The sequence below is a fragment of the Lissotriton helveticus genome, chromosome 2_1 (genome assembly GCF_964261635.1).
Source record: "Lissotriton helveticus chromosome 2_1, aLisHel1.1, whole genome shotgun sequence".
Classification (NCBI taxonomy): Eukaryota; Metazoa; Chordata; class Amphibia; order Caudata; family Salamandridae; genus Lissotriton; species Lissotriton helveticus.
The window spans coordinates 697,780,212-697,794,410 of NC_136059.1; the positions used below are offsets into that span (position 1 = coordinate 697,780,212).

At 41.7% G+C, this 14,199-nt stretch overlaps 1 protein-coding gene across 1 annotated transcript in view; it reads right to left on the reverse strand.

Moving 5' to 3' along the window:
• Nucleotides 1–3,566: 3,566 nt before the first annotated feature.
• Nucleotides 3,567–14,199, reverse strand: part of ELL2 (elongation factor for RNA polymerase II 2) — a 291,164-nt gene continuing 280,531 nt past the window's right edge. The window contains exons 11-12 of the mRNA XM_078675403.1: nt 10,425–10,469; nt 3,567–7,067 (exon numbers count right to left, since the gene is read on the reverse strand). Coding sequence (XP_078531529.1) covers nt 6,951–7,067; nt 10,425–10,469 — 162 coding nt within the window. The 3' untranslated portion in view covers nt 3,567–6,950. The remainder of the gene's footprint in view (nt 7,068–10,424; nt 10,470–14,199) is intronic.

The following is a 14,199-nucleotide window of genomic DNA, read 5'->3' on the forward strand; positions in this document are numbered from 1 at the left end:
CCTTCTCGAACAGTGTTTTCAACTCTCGATCTTAGATCGGCATATCATCAAATTGAATTGACAATGGAATCTAGACATCTAACGGCTTTTATTACCCCTCAAGGTTTGTACCAGTTTAAGTGGATGCCGTTTGGATTAGCTTACGCAGCATCCGTTTTTCAAAAGTCAATGTTTCATCTTTTCAGGGGAATGGGAAATTACGTTAAGTGCTTTCAAGATGACAGTCTCATTTTTTCAAAGAACAATGATATTCATTATGAACATTTAAGAAGTGTATGTAAAGTGTTAAGTGACTCTGGTTTCACGATTAAGAGTAAAAAGTGCAAATTGTTTCAGAAGACTATAGAATACTTAGGGCACACAAATTCAAAAGATGGTGTGTCTCCAAAGAAATCGTTAGTTGATGCTATTCTAAAAGCACCTGCACCGGATAGTAAAGATAAATTGCTGTCATTTTCAGGTCTTTGTGAGTACTACAGCAAGTTCATCAAAGACTTCGCTTCTAAGATGGAACCCATTAGAGAACTTGCTAGGAAGAATGTGGAATTTGTATGGGGTAGTAGACAGCAAAGTGCTTTTGATAGTATAAAAGCCGATATGGTAACTGCGCCTACTCTCAGACCTTTCTGTTTAGATAAATTGTGTTTATTGACAGTAGATGCTAGTCTTTACGGTTTGGGTTGTGTTTTGTCACAACGTTCAGGAAAGGAAGAATGGAATGTGGCATTTGCTTCCTGCACTCTCACTGCCACTGAGAGAGGATGTGCTGTCATCGAGAAGGAACTTTTAGGTTGTGTATGGGCGGTAGAACATTTTCGGAATTATATTTGGGGTACAAGGTTCATGTTAAGAACTGACCATAAACCTTTGGTGAATATTTTGTCGCCAGGTGGAGGAGTTAGAGCTACTGCTCGCATAGCCAGACTTATGTCACGTGTCCAGGAGTATAATTTCGACATTGATTATGTTCCAGGAAAATTGAATGTAACTGCGGACTGTTTGTCCAGACTGCCATGTGACGGAGTTGATGAACCAGGGGATGAAGAGGTCGTAGTTAGTATTACTGAGTCGGTTTCTGAACATTTTAAATTGATATCTGAAGAAGTGTGGAGGAGAAGTAGGAGTGAGGACACTTTACTATGTCAAGTGAGGGATTATGTCAAGAAGGGTTGGCCTCCCAAATGTGAGGTATCTACTGATCTCATACCATTTTTAAATATTACAGAAGAGATAGTTTCTGAGGGTGATTTAGTTTTTAGATCTGGAAAGTGTATTCCGCCTCTTGGGATCCGTGATTTTATTTTGAAACTCAGTCATGAGTGTCACATGGGTATGTCGTTCATGAAGAGGTTGATTAGATCAAATTTTTGGTGGCCGGGGTTGGATAGGTTTGTGAGAGAATGCCCAGATTGTATAGAAAGTGCCAAGGCTTGTAAATGTAGTCCGGCCCCTTTGATACCTGTCAAGTGGCCGGAGTATCCATGGCAAAAGTTGGGTATTTACATTTCTGGTCCTTTCAATTTTTTACCAGCGGAATGCAGGTTTGCTGTTGTGGTGGTTGACTACCATTCTAAATGGCCAGAGGTCAAGCTCATTTCTCATCCCAATTCAGGAAATGTGATTTTGTTTTTGAAAGAGCTGTTTGCTAGAGAAGGTTATACTGAAATGATGATTTCTGATAATGGTGTACAGTTCAAATCTTCTGAAATGTTGGATTTTTTTAAAGATTGTGGTATCAAACATATCACCACGGCATTGTATAAACCACAAGGGAACGGACAAGTTGAGAGGTACAACAGGGTTCTCAAACAAGATATTCTTTGGGCTCTGACTTTTGGTAGCTTGTGGAGAGAAAGGTTAAGGGAGAGACTTTGGTTATATCGGATAACACCTCATTCGACTACTGAGATTTTCCCTTTCCGGTTGTTAAGAGGTAGAGATCCCACATCTAAATTGTGTCCCTGGTGGTTTAAAAAGAGTACTATTCCTCATGTTATACTTGATGTTACTGATGTAGCCCATAAAGTTGAAATGAAGCAAGACAAGATCAAGAGTGATTATGATGTTCGGATGAAGGTAAAGATACCTATGTTTAAATGTGGTGAATGGGTGAAAATTCGCAAACCAGGTTTTGTCTCTAAAGGTGAAATCAAATTTGGTAAACCAATTAAAATTGTAAAAGTAAATCGTAACAGTGTTGTTACGCAAGATGGTAAGATCTGGAATGTCAGACGTGTTTCTAAATGTAATCCTTTATGCCATTGAATTTCTTAAGGAGGGAAATGTGTTGCATTTTCTATTCATACTTATTAATACCATTTCTCTTTTAAAGTTATCTAAAGTATATTTCCCTTTTAATCTGATGTTCTTCAGTTCTGTGCACATGCAAGAGACTGAAGATTCCTTTTAGAATTGTTTATCTGTGAATATGTTTGTACTGGCAGATTTCTGCTGGGACTTGAAGAAGAGAGTACTGTGCTGTTTCCATTAAACCAGTACCTACTATTCCTGGATTATTCGACTCATTTACTACACCTGCCTAAATGGTCCTTTAATAGGAGACCTTAAATTCATAACTACTGCTAAATAGGAGGTACCAGCTCGGTCTACTAAAGAAACTGAAACCCTTCCTCCCAGAGCCCTACATCAGAACTGCTGCTCAAGCTGAATACCGTTATATCTGGCTAGTGTTAACACTCTACGCCATGGTCTCCCAGACAACACAAGGCATCTACAAGCTGCAGCATCTCATCCAGGGCACGAAAAAACAGGATATCATCCCCATCATGATGGTTCCCTACAACCTTAATACCTGCCTATCTGGCTGACAAGCTCGCCATCTCTGGTAGCTCTTGCAGTCCGGACACTATCATACTGGAAATAAAGATGTGTACAGACTGAAACAAAAAAAAAATGCAACAGCCATTTTTATAAACTAGGATCAAGAACGCCCCCATATCAATCATTTCACCACAACCTTGCTGCAATTCAGAAATGAGTTAGACACCTCGTTAAAGAACACTACAACATGATGCAAAGAGTCAACAAACCCCCTACAACTGCAATAATTTGTTGGCTGTATCCTTGCCTTTGACCGGGAATCTCCGACTGATAGATCGTGAGCTACTGTAGCTGTCCAGCTAAGTGAGTAGCTCACCTGTGTGCAGCCCAGGTCATTAAATTAGAAATATGTTGCTTAGTTGAATTATGATACATTAAAAAAATTGAAATTATACAACACTAATAATATTAGTAGCTCAAAATGCGTTTCATTGAATGTAAGTAGCTCTCAGCACAGATAATATTGGATAACCCTGCGGCTTTGACCTTGTACAGAGCTCTGCTGCGTTTTAGCTGAGTTAGGGCTTTACAAACATGTACATATATTACAGCCAATCATCCACAAGAATTCCTGAGTAAATGCACTTGGCCTTCTAGTAAAGCTGAATAGCTTTTCAACAGGTCTTTGGTACCTAACAGACATGATCAATTTCTGATGCCTTTAGTGGCAGCTACTGAATATGTAAAAGACCCCACATCAAGATTAATGAAAAAAACAACGTGTCAGATTTGCAAAGTTAACTTTTTAATAACAACTGAAATTGGTATAGAACACATGGGGCAACAATGGCTCAAATTTCATCAGATAACAAAATGCCCCCGTGGCATTTAACCTTGTTGAATCCGAACAATACAGTTTGAATGGAACAAATGAGAAATGGTTTAACACTTAGAACTATGGAAGGATTACAACCATATTGTCACTTCATGTTAACAGTTCCAATGCTGTTAAAGAAATCCCGATTCCTGGCCGATATCCTTCCACAGAATGTTTCTTTTAAAGTGCTGGCTTCAGCTATGCCCATTGTGCATACAAGTAGTGGATTTTGTATCACATGTGCAGAGACAGTAGCAAAGGCAAGTGCCAGGCCTACATGGCAGGAGTTAACATTTATATCATCGGAAGGATGAAAATAAATTGATGTGGTACAATAGATTTTGGAAAATTGTAGTGGCAACTTGAAATGTTGAAATGGAATGAGTGAATTTAAGCTTAGCTTCTTTTTAACTGGCTATCCAATGTGGCATTTACTTTGAGATGCCAAGCATACATTATCTCAAAAAGTACATTTAAGCATTGGTTTCCAAATTTCAAAATATACATGTTGCAAAACAGAACAATATGCTACTTTGCAGAATAGAAAAGTATGTTTTGGAAAAAAGTGAAGTTTGAAGTAGGACATTTAAGAGAATACTGCATGGTTTGACTGCCCATACATGCTGTAATGTCTATTTAACAGGTCTGATTAGTGAGGGAAATGGTTGCTGACACATTTTACACAAGCATTTCAAACAATTCTTACATGCCACGAAAGTTGGCCTTAAATTATTAACAAGATCCGCTCTACGACAAATGTGAGAAAATGGGATTACATGTTACACTATGTGCCAATGATTTTAAAACCAGACAAGGTTTCCCTAACATGATTCCTTAGCAATTGTAACAAAGATATCTGCATAGTAGTAATACTGATGCTGTTTTACCTCCATTGCAAAAATTCACTTGCTTTCAGAAAAAAATTGCCAATTAAGTGGTGAGCAGTACAACACTCAGTGACCTGATAGCCACAGGCCATTACAATATTTGTTCAACAGGAATGTAGATTTGGGGATAGCAGAAGATATGTTGACTTGCAGCTCTACTTTACATAACAGGCTGATAGAATTTGCAACACCTGAGAAATGCACAAGGTTAAGGACAAGCCAAATCAGTTAAGGCTTTACAGTAGTTCATCAGTTCTACCAAAAATGTGCAGCGATGGACCTCGAGACAGTAAGGCCATCTCCAGTTATAACGAATGCACCCAGCCTGTAAACCAGAAAATGCCATCCACTTATAGGATGGTGTCTTCAGCTAAGACCAGTCTGTACATAGCCAATAAATACCCCAGCAAGTTTCACATTCAATATAGTGCATGGTTAGCTGGAGGCACAATATAAATTAATGGTCCCACCCAGTGTGCATTCATGTAACCAATGCAGTCATGTTTTCCTTTTATTGCCAGTTATAGGCCACTTCCACATACTAAGCCGTGCATACCTTTCCTTAAAACACAAAATGAGGCTGTGACGCATATAAGGCAATTGGTAAACTCAAATGTTAAATCCTGTCTAAGCTACTTGTACCAGATGTACTTCTAAGCTTACAGAAGTTGCAATATAAAGACCTGCTATATTTCGTGTGTAACTAGCTACAAAAAGGTAACTGGAGAGCTACACAACAGTGGGTTTTGGGGGAATCTCCATTCCGATTTTAGTGTAGCATTCAAATCCCATTTCAAAGTCACCTTTAAAACGAATAATTCCTTCATATATATTTAACGTAAATTCTGTTAATTTTCCAACAGATCTAATCTACAAAGACTGCTCAAGTACTGTTCATTTAAGATACAGATTTTATGTGCAAATACATCTTTATGGACTGGCAGTTTTGGCTGTAAAGAAAACACAGTGCCTCAAAATATAATCTACAATAGAGCGCCGAAGAAATTTTATGCCGGCTTCCTTAGATTTAGAACATTTTCTGGTTTACAGTGATTTTATAAAACAATCTACGATGATGGAAGCAGAATTTATTAAAAATACTACCAAAGTTTTGGCAAACATTCCAATAATCAGCTCTGTAAACATAATGCTTCCCTTTACAATTGGCAGCACTTTGAGAAGACAAATAAGACAAAAATAATTATATAAGGAAGCAGAATTTTAGTCCAGAAAAATTCAACTCCTTACTTTTGACCAAATAACTTATGTTCCCACTTGATAAAATAACTGATAGTATATATATTTATATATAATATGAAAGTAAACAGATAAATTGCATGAAATGAAAGTTTGTGCTGTTGGATGATCACAGTATTCTCTATAAATACATCTGCTCTTTGTTATATTCCTGGTACCCAGGAGAAACATCTTTAAATATACATTTTATGTAGGCAATAGCTTCTTTGCATATCTCTTCAAAAATACTTTATAGCAGTATATAAATAGGATACCTACACGGTCATTTATTTTAATTTTGTCCCAAAACTATAGATCTGTTTACTTTTTATATAAGTATCAACTTTCCCCCTCCCTTTCCCACCCCCCAACCAATGTTAGTAAAGCTGACAGTTGAAATGGAAATGCTTTTTCCTCCACATGAGAAGTAGCAAATTCTTTTACGAATACCCCTAATTTAACACTCATCAGTTGGTTAAACCTGAGCGTTCGGCCTACAAAGGAGTAGCAGCTTTTCTTCATGTATGCTCACACCCACACAACCCATGCACGCAGACAGGCACTCTTTGAGAAGCTGGTAGGCCACAGTGTGCTTCCCACTGATTGACTTAAGTGAGAAGTAGTGCAGTTAATTATTAACCACACCAAGTGTACATACGCAAACACCTTAAGGCAATCACTGCAGTGGGGGGTTTAAACTTGCAGGGATAGGTTACAGTTCCACATAAGACTGCATGGTGTTCAGATTTGTATACACCATTCCGTCCCCTTAGCCCCCAAAACAATGTTTTTTTGTATTTTGTGCAAATTTCTTAACGCCTTATACCATTTAAGGCAAAAGGTTAACATGAGTATCAAAGGTCAGAAAACAGACTTTGTCCCAGAGCATTTCATTTAGTTTCTTTAAATGAATACAAACTCAAAGGACACTGGATCCCCAGTGCCTCAAATAATTCGAGGACAAACTAGTCTGAAGAAAAAAAGGAAATAAAGGACCAAAAAAAGCAGCTTCAAATATGCAGGAAAGCAAAAGAAAATAGTAACTCAGGTTGCCATGACCAAACTCCTGGATTACAAAAGTTTAACTTTTCGTATCTTTAAGGAAAGCATTTGGAATTTTTAAATAAATAACATTAAGTTTATTCACATCTTATGGTCTCAGCAGAGTACTAGTGCCATGGCTCTGCCTGCCGTTGGTCAAATTCACTTATTAGTCTTTTAATGTGCGCCAGTTTGCTGTGCAGATATTCACATCTGTATTTCTCTTCATTGTAGTTTGGGCTAGACTGTAAAAAAATAAAAAAAATGGTTAAAATTGCGGACACTACAGGTAAAATAAACAAGACATTCATAAAAAAACTATGTCAAAGCAGGTACCATTCTGAAAATGTCACAAGAATATACCATTTTAAAATCACGATACTTGGGTAGGACATCCAGATTTACAGGTTGTCACCGGAATAACAACTATTGAAACACGTGCAAATAGGTTCAAAAGGAGTGGGGTGAACATTTAGCAAAAGGGAAACATTGACTAAAGAGGAGTTATTTTAAACAATTTTAAAAACACGCAGGTAGATTCATTTTTACCATTGCACATTTTAAAATGAAGCAGATCTTATTTCACAAAATGTCATAATGACATCTCCCACAACATACATTAACAAGCATTTACAATGCAATAGGTCTCGGGTTAGTTAAGTTTGAGCTATTGGCATTGCTAAATAGTGCAACACCACCTGCAACAAAAGTCTATAAATTGTACGCCAAAAAAATGTGTGTAGCAATGGCGGCATGCTGCGCTTTATATTAATATTTTTAAAAGTAAAGTGTGCCATACTGCTATTGCTACATGGTTAATTGTGGATGCGTTAACAATTGATGTGTGCACTGATGGCTGGTAGTGTGTGTGTGTGTCTGTAGAAATTGTGCACTGATGGCGGGTGGTGTGTGTGCCTGGTGGAAGTGTTCACTGCGAGCTGGTGGTGTGTGTGCCGGGTGGAAGCGTGCACTGATGGCTGGTGGTGTGTGTGCCTGATGAAAGCGTGCAGTGACGGCTGGTGGTGTGTGTCTGATGAATGCGTGCACTGACAGCTGGTGGTGTGTGTGTGCTTGGTGAAAGCGTGCACTGATGGCTGGTGGTGTATGCGCCCGGTGAAAGCGTGCATTGATGACTGATGGTCTGTGTTTGGTGAAAGTGTGCACTGAAGGTGTGGCGTTGTGTGTGGTTGTGTGTGTGGTTGTGGTTGTGTGTGTGTGTTGTGTGTGTGTTGTGTGTGTTGTGTTTGTGTGTGTGTGGTTGTGTGTGTCGTGTTTGTGGTTATGTGTGTGGTGGTGTGTATGTGTGTGTGGTTGTGTGTATGGTTGTGTGTGTGTGTGGTTGTGTGGTTGTGTGGCACCTCCTTGCCCTCACCTGGGTCCTGCAGCATCCGCCAGTCTCTTCACCAGAGGGCAGTGGTCCTATCAGCCCCCCCCCCACACACACACATGCACACCCATGTACGTGCACTTGTGAGGTGCTAGTGCACAGGTAATGGGTGTGTTCCTGTCCACCCCGCACCTCCCTGCCAGTCTATGACATGAGGCCAACGGTCCTCTCAGCCTCCCACCACACACACACACACACACACACACAAGTGCGTGCGTGTGCATTGGCCCGTGAGGTGCCAGTGCACAGGTAATGGGTGTGTTCCTGTCCACCCTGCGCCTCCCTGCCAGTGTATGGCATGGGGCCAGCGGTCCTCTCAGCCTCCCACCACACACACACACACAGACCCAAGTGCGTGCATGCGTGTGCATTGGCCCGTGAGGTGCTAGTGCACACGTAATGGGTGTGTTCCTGCTCATCCCGGTTGTCACTGGCGCCGTGCGCGTGAGAAATGATTGCAATAGACTAGAGATTCCAGCTTCCAAGAAGCCTTCAGCTGTCACGACAAGAAGCGGCCATATTGGAAAATTAAATTGCTATATTTACGACAGGAATTGCAGAGAAAAAAATGGTTTATTTACATAAATACTTAATTGTAATATTTAATTCACTTTTATTATTTCCTTTTTATAATTATGTAGATTTTTTAAATTTCAAAAGTATAAATATTCACGGAGTTTATAGAACAGTTAGCCCATTATTATACATGTTTAAATTATATCTGTATATGAAAAGGTCTGAATGAGCAAAACTTGTATTCTGCTTTCTCGTACATGGAGATTCCCCGCTTGTTCTAACAACGGCAGACATTTCAGCGTCTAAAGAGCTGCGCGCAGCTTGCTCGCCCTTCATTTATGTCTATGCTGTTGAAGTCCCTCGAATGAGTGAATCTGTGGATGCGGGCACCAGTGCACGCTGTAGGCTGCGGACATGCCTCCAAAGGGGAAAGGTGGTACCAAAAGCAGCAAAGGTACTGTGAATAAACAGTAATGTAATCCTCTGTTAACTACTGTATTTTAAGGTTGAACAATAAATACATTTTGGTTAATTCACTTGCTCCGTTCACTAGTTGCGGGGGCGCGCGCGCAGCCGTGGACGGCGGCTGCGTGCGAGCACTGGCACGCGCTACCATCATGAGCTGAGGGCGAGAAGCTCTAGTTACAGGGCGAGGAGAGCGCGCACGTATGGCCGCGTGAGAGGCAGGGGCGGCACGCGACGCGACTGAGGCAAGCCTGGTGTGTTCGGTTGAGAGAGGGTGCCCCCCCTTAGGCACTTGGTAACTTGTTGGGGGCCTGTAGACTGTGCACCTGCCCGTCCTTGTGCAGGAAGTCTGCCCAGTGCTGAGCGCGAAGACACGCCGAGACGAGGTAGGTGGGGGGGGGGCTCTGTGTGTGCGTGCGTGTATGCGCGGCGGGGGAGGGGGGTTCTGTATGCGTGCGTGTGAGTCTGCTTCTCAGGAGCCATGGGAGACAGGAAGCGCGCGCGACCTGATCCCAGTTCCAAGGTTGCGCGTGCACCTCGCTTGTCTCCTGTCTCCCTTGACGTCGTAAAAGCGAGAATGATTACAATAGAGTCTCGGAACGACAGATTGCTTCGCAATCTGTTCGCAGTTCCGAGACCTAAAAAACTACTTCCTCTCAACAAAAGACTTCTAAATCCCAGGATGCGATGTCCCAGCCCACATCTAACAGATTTGCCAACATCCATGCTGTCATATCAATCTCTTGGGCAGGTGACTCCAGTGATCAGCAGCCATATACCATAAGCACCAGAAGAATAACCGGTACAGGCACTAAACTATAAGCCAACAGAAGAAATGTCTGGCAAGAAAATATAGCAGTCGCTGCAAGCATAAGTTAAAGAACTTGTGTTAACTTCCCCATTCCAGGACCTTTAAATCATTGAAGAAAAAAAAAATCAGAGGGAGGTTTGGAGGTTGACAATATATTGGGCTTTTTTATGTTTTTGGAGTCTCTTCTGGTAGGCTTCAGGAATGAAGGTGGTCCACTGGGGACTTGTAGAAATCATTTCTAGCGTTTGACGATTATGGTGTTGCTGGGAACTGGGAGGAACAGATAAGATCTTTTTTTTTCCTTTTAATTGTACGTACCCAACAATTAAAGTATATTCAGATCAAGAACACAATGCCCGTATAAAACTGCTTCTCTAAGACTGACGTGCTAAAATAAGTGTTGCTATAGTAAATTATACAAACCCGCTTGATCTTCCGGTACTCCTGTAGCACTTCCTCATGAACAATCTAAAATGAAAACAGTAAGTTAATGGAGAGTTTTTTGCTTTTCTTCTAACTGCAATTAACAATTACAGTGCGTCACAATATTACTTTAGGAATGTTAAAGAACATTGATCAAAAGCTAGATATTTGATTCTGCCAGCAACATCTTGAGGTGTTCCACCCAATCACTAGGACCACAGCAGTGCCACATTCAATGGAAGCACTTTTGGGTCGAAGCCTACCACAACTACATCTTGGTAACATTCAGAAAGCTTCCCTGGGAATGCATTACACCCATTGCTTACCATTCGTGTTGTGGTTTGTTGCTCACATTTGCTTGCTTTCTATTTACTGGCTCTATTTGTGTTAGGCTGTCCAGCTTGAGCTCGCCCCTTCCCCAGCCCAACTCCTATTTACTGTATTAGTCCACCAGTGCTCGATTTCTGTTAACAGAACTTTAAATCTTGTTCTCATCTGGTCACATTTGCTGTGCATTCAAACACAGAGGGCAAATGTCACTCTTTGCCAGAGAGCTTGGTTCAAAGTGAGGGGATATGTGACCATCATGCTGGCTTCTGGGAGTGCTCGAGTAAGGGTGTACGATGTTTTTTGTTTTTCAAGCACACAACAAAATGTAAATGTCTGTAAATGAACTGTGTAGATATTTCAGAAATAGGAAAGCCCAAATTTTTGGGAATTCTAAAGAGAGTGTTGGAAACAACTAATTTAAAAAGATCAAAACAAACCCATACACTAGGTAATGACGTTTTCACACATCATATGTGCACAGTATACTTTTATCCGTGAAACTGTATGTCTGTGCAAATGTAATGGTGATTTAGATTGAAAAGATTTTGTCTAAGGAAAATGTGCTATCACACTATGCCTATTCAACTCTAAGCCACTCCACACCACTGCCCTACTTTGAAGCACTGCACTTCACACCACTTCACTACACCAATGCACTACTCCAGTCTTCACTACCACCTTCAAGGCCACTGCTCTACTGTGTACCACACTAATCTATGCAAATATACTCTACAGCAGTGCACTCTTCGACACCGCACTCCACGCCACTCCAGTCTAGGCCACTCTGCAACACAATGCCTATGCACTCTACTCTGTACCATTTCACTTTACTCGCCTGCACTCTACGCCAATCAACCATACGCCACTCTATCTTACTCTGCACAAGTGCACTCTATGCCACTGCACTCTAAACCATTACTCTACACCACTCTACTCTATTCCACTTCACTCTACCCTGCATCCCACTACTCAGTGCCACTTCAATCTACCCTAAGCCACTTCAACCAGCGCCAATGCTCTCTGCGCCTCTGGACTCCACTCTAAAGCACTGCACACTCCAACTGAACTCTGAGCCACTATTCCACACTACTGCAATCTACGCCACTGTACTCTACTATGCACCACTCTACGCCACTCACTCTGCTCCACGCTAAGAGACTCCACTCCATGCCACTTCCATTCACAACACTGACACTCCACAACACTTCTCCACTATTCGCCATGCCACTCTAAGACTCCACAACATTTTCCTCTACGCCACTAACTTTTAGCCATGCTAAACAGCAGCCAGGCTGATGTACATACAAGGCTAAAACACACTGGCAAAGTAAACAGCTCTTGCATAGGCGAGACCAATTGGGTTTGCCAATACTTGTTACCAATAAGAGCAGCAGGGGCCACATTAATGACTACATGGAATACATTACTACCATTAACCCCTCCGCTGCGCTGAACGTGCTGCGCTGGTGCAGAACGTTCTATTGCGCGGGCGGGGCCGGAACGTTCAGCGGACGTGCGCAGCACTACCGAGGTAGTGCACGCGACGTCCGCTGAACGTGCGCCACACGGAAGGTGTTAAGGAGACATTTGCAATAGCATGAATTGTTATCCACTGAACTGAATATATTAATTGCAAACTTTTCACTGCTGCCCTATACTCACGTCTTATTTTTCAGATGGGAGCATTCAATTCAGAAGGCAACAATGTGTAAACATGCCAGCAGTTATTTGGCAAAGAAACCTGAATATCCTGATCAAGAGTGGGTGGGGTTAAGTGTCCTCTAAGGACTATTCCCTCCTGTAGTTTGAGGAGTCAGACAATTTCCAAACACAAAGGTTGACAAACCAATCTTATCCACGCGAAAGAACCAACTCAGGAAAATGTACTGCTACCCACTGAGAACAGGCTCTGAAGATGAGCTAACAAGAGCCTGCCATGTTCAACAGTATGCATTATCAATTAATTATGTCAGCATGTTTTTTTTCTGAGGGTGGAAGGAAAGATGCAACAGACAACGGAGAGTGTGGGGGTGGAGAAGCAACAGGACTGAATTTGAAAATAGTACTTCAATCACATCGGCAGCAGTGGAAGGACCCTACTACAGATGAAGCAATCAGTACTTGGACCATGCTTCCTCAACACGCATGAAGGGAAACCAGCATACGCGGGCCAATTGCAAGGCAGCAAATAAGAGTGACAATGAAGCCAACAAATGGTTCAAAGCCAATAGTAGAAAACAATCTCTCGCAAGCAAGAGCGTATGTACTAGCGCTTGGGAAGGCAAATCTAAAAAAGGGGCTTCTGTTACCCTTGTAGGATATTTAAGTTCAACCTCCCAAAGGAGCTTTATTCCAGTTTTTACACACTCTTTATTCTAATCATACCTCTCCACCACCACTAGTCACTTCGCCCGACATCGCTCTTGAGAACAGCAGTGGGATCAGCAGTGAGGAAATTGGCAAAAGGGGTGGGGGCACCAACAATAGATTGAGAAAATAAGAGTGAGAAATAGGCACAAAAAAGATGGGCTGAAAGGTAATGAGGGGTGCAAGAAGTGCTGACAGAGGGGCAAACAGGCAGAGCATAACCGTTACACATATAGGAGAAAAAAAATTGAAAAATAAAGCTAGACCTGCAGCAGGACCAAGGCTAAATTATCAAGAGCTAAATCTATTGGGGAACTTGTCAGAAAGTGAAAAGGCTAGCTGGGCAGAGGCAGTGTGAAAGTAATGGCGAGCAAGTGTAGATATTTGTAATTTTTCCACAATGGGCATCCTGGTGCTAAAGGTAAGAAGCAGAAAGCTGGAGTTGCTTCTATGGGGAAATCCAGGAGAACAGTAACTGGCGAAGATAAATGGCATAGAAGTAAAATCAGGAGTGCAGGGCTGTGGAGAAGTGGGGGGGGGGGGGGGGGGGCAGAGAAAGAAGAGGAAAAACATGTGAAAAACAAGTGAGGAAGAGCAAGGATAAAAGCGAATGCCAAAAAGGTAAGTATAGAGATCACTCAAGTAGTGCAAATGGCAAGACTTCTAAAACAAGCAAGCGCATTACCTAATAAGGGTTAAGGGTTAGAGAGGAAGGATGAGAGGAGACACAAACCAGGGAGAGCAGAAAGCGCTTACGCAAGTTAAGCAGATAGAAAAAGACAGCCAAAGAAAGGGGTGAAGGAACAACTTGCAGAGAGGGACAAAACAGCACGTAGAGCAGGAATTGCAGATTTGTTAGGGCAAGCAAAGGCCAAGTCAGAAGACCTCAGAATTTAGCAGAGAACAGAAGTGGAGAAAAGGCAAAAGAAAAAACAGAAAAGCAAAAACGGTGGAGGAACATTTTTGAGTGCAAAAACATGATCAGTGCAATAAAAGGAAAAAGTCTGTACAAAAGTGAAAGGAAGGCCTTCTATGCAGAGAGAATAATCTGAGCGAGAAAGGTGCACAGAGGACTAAA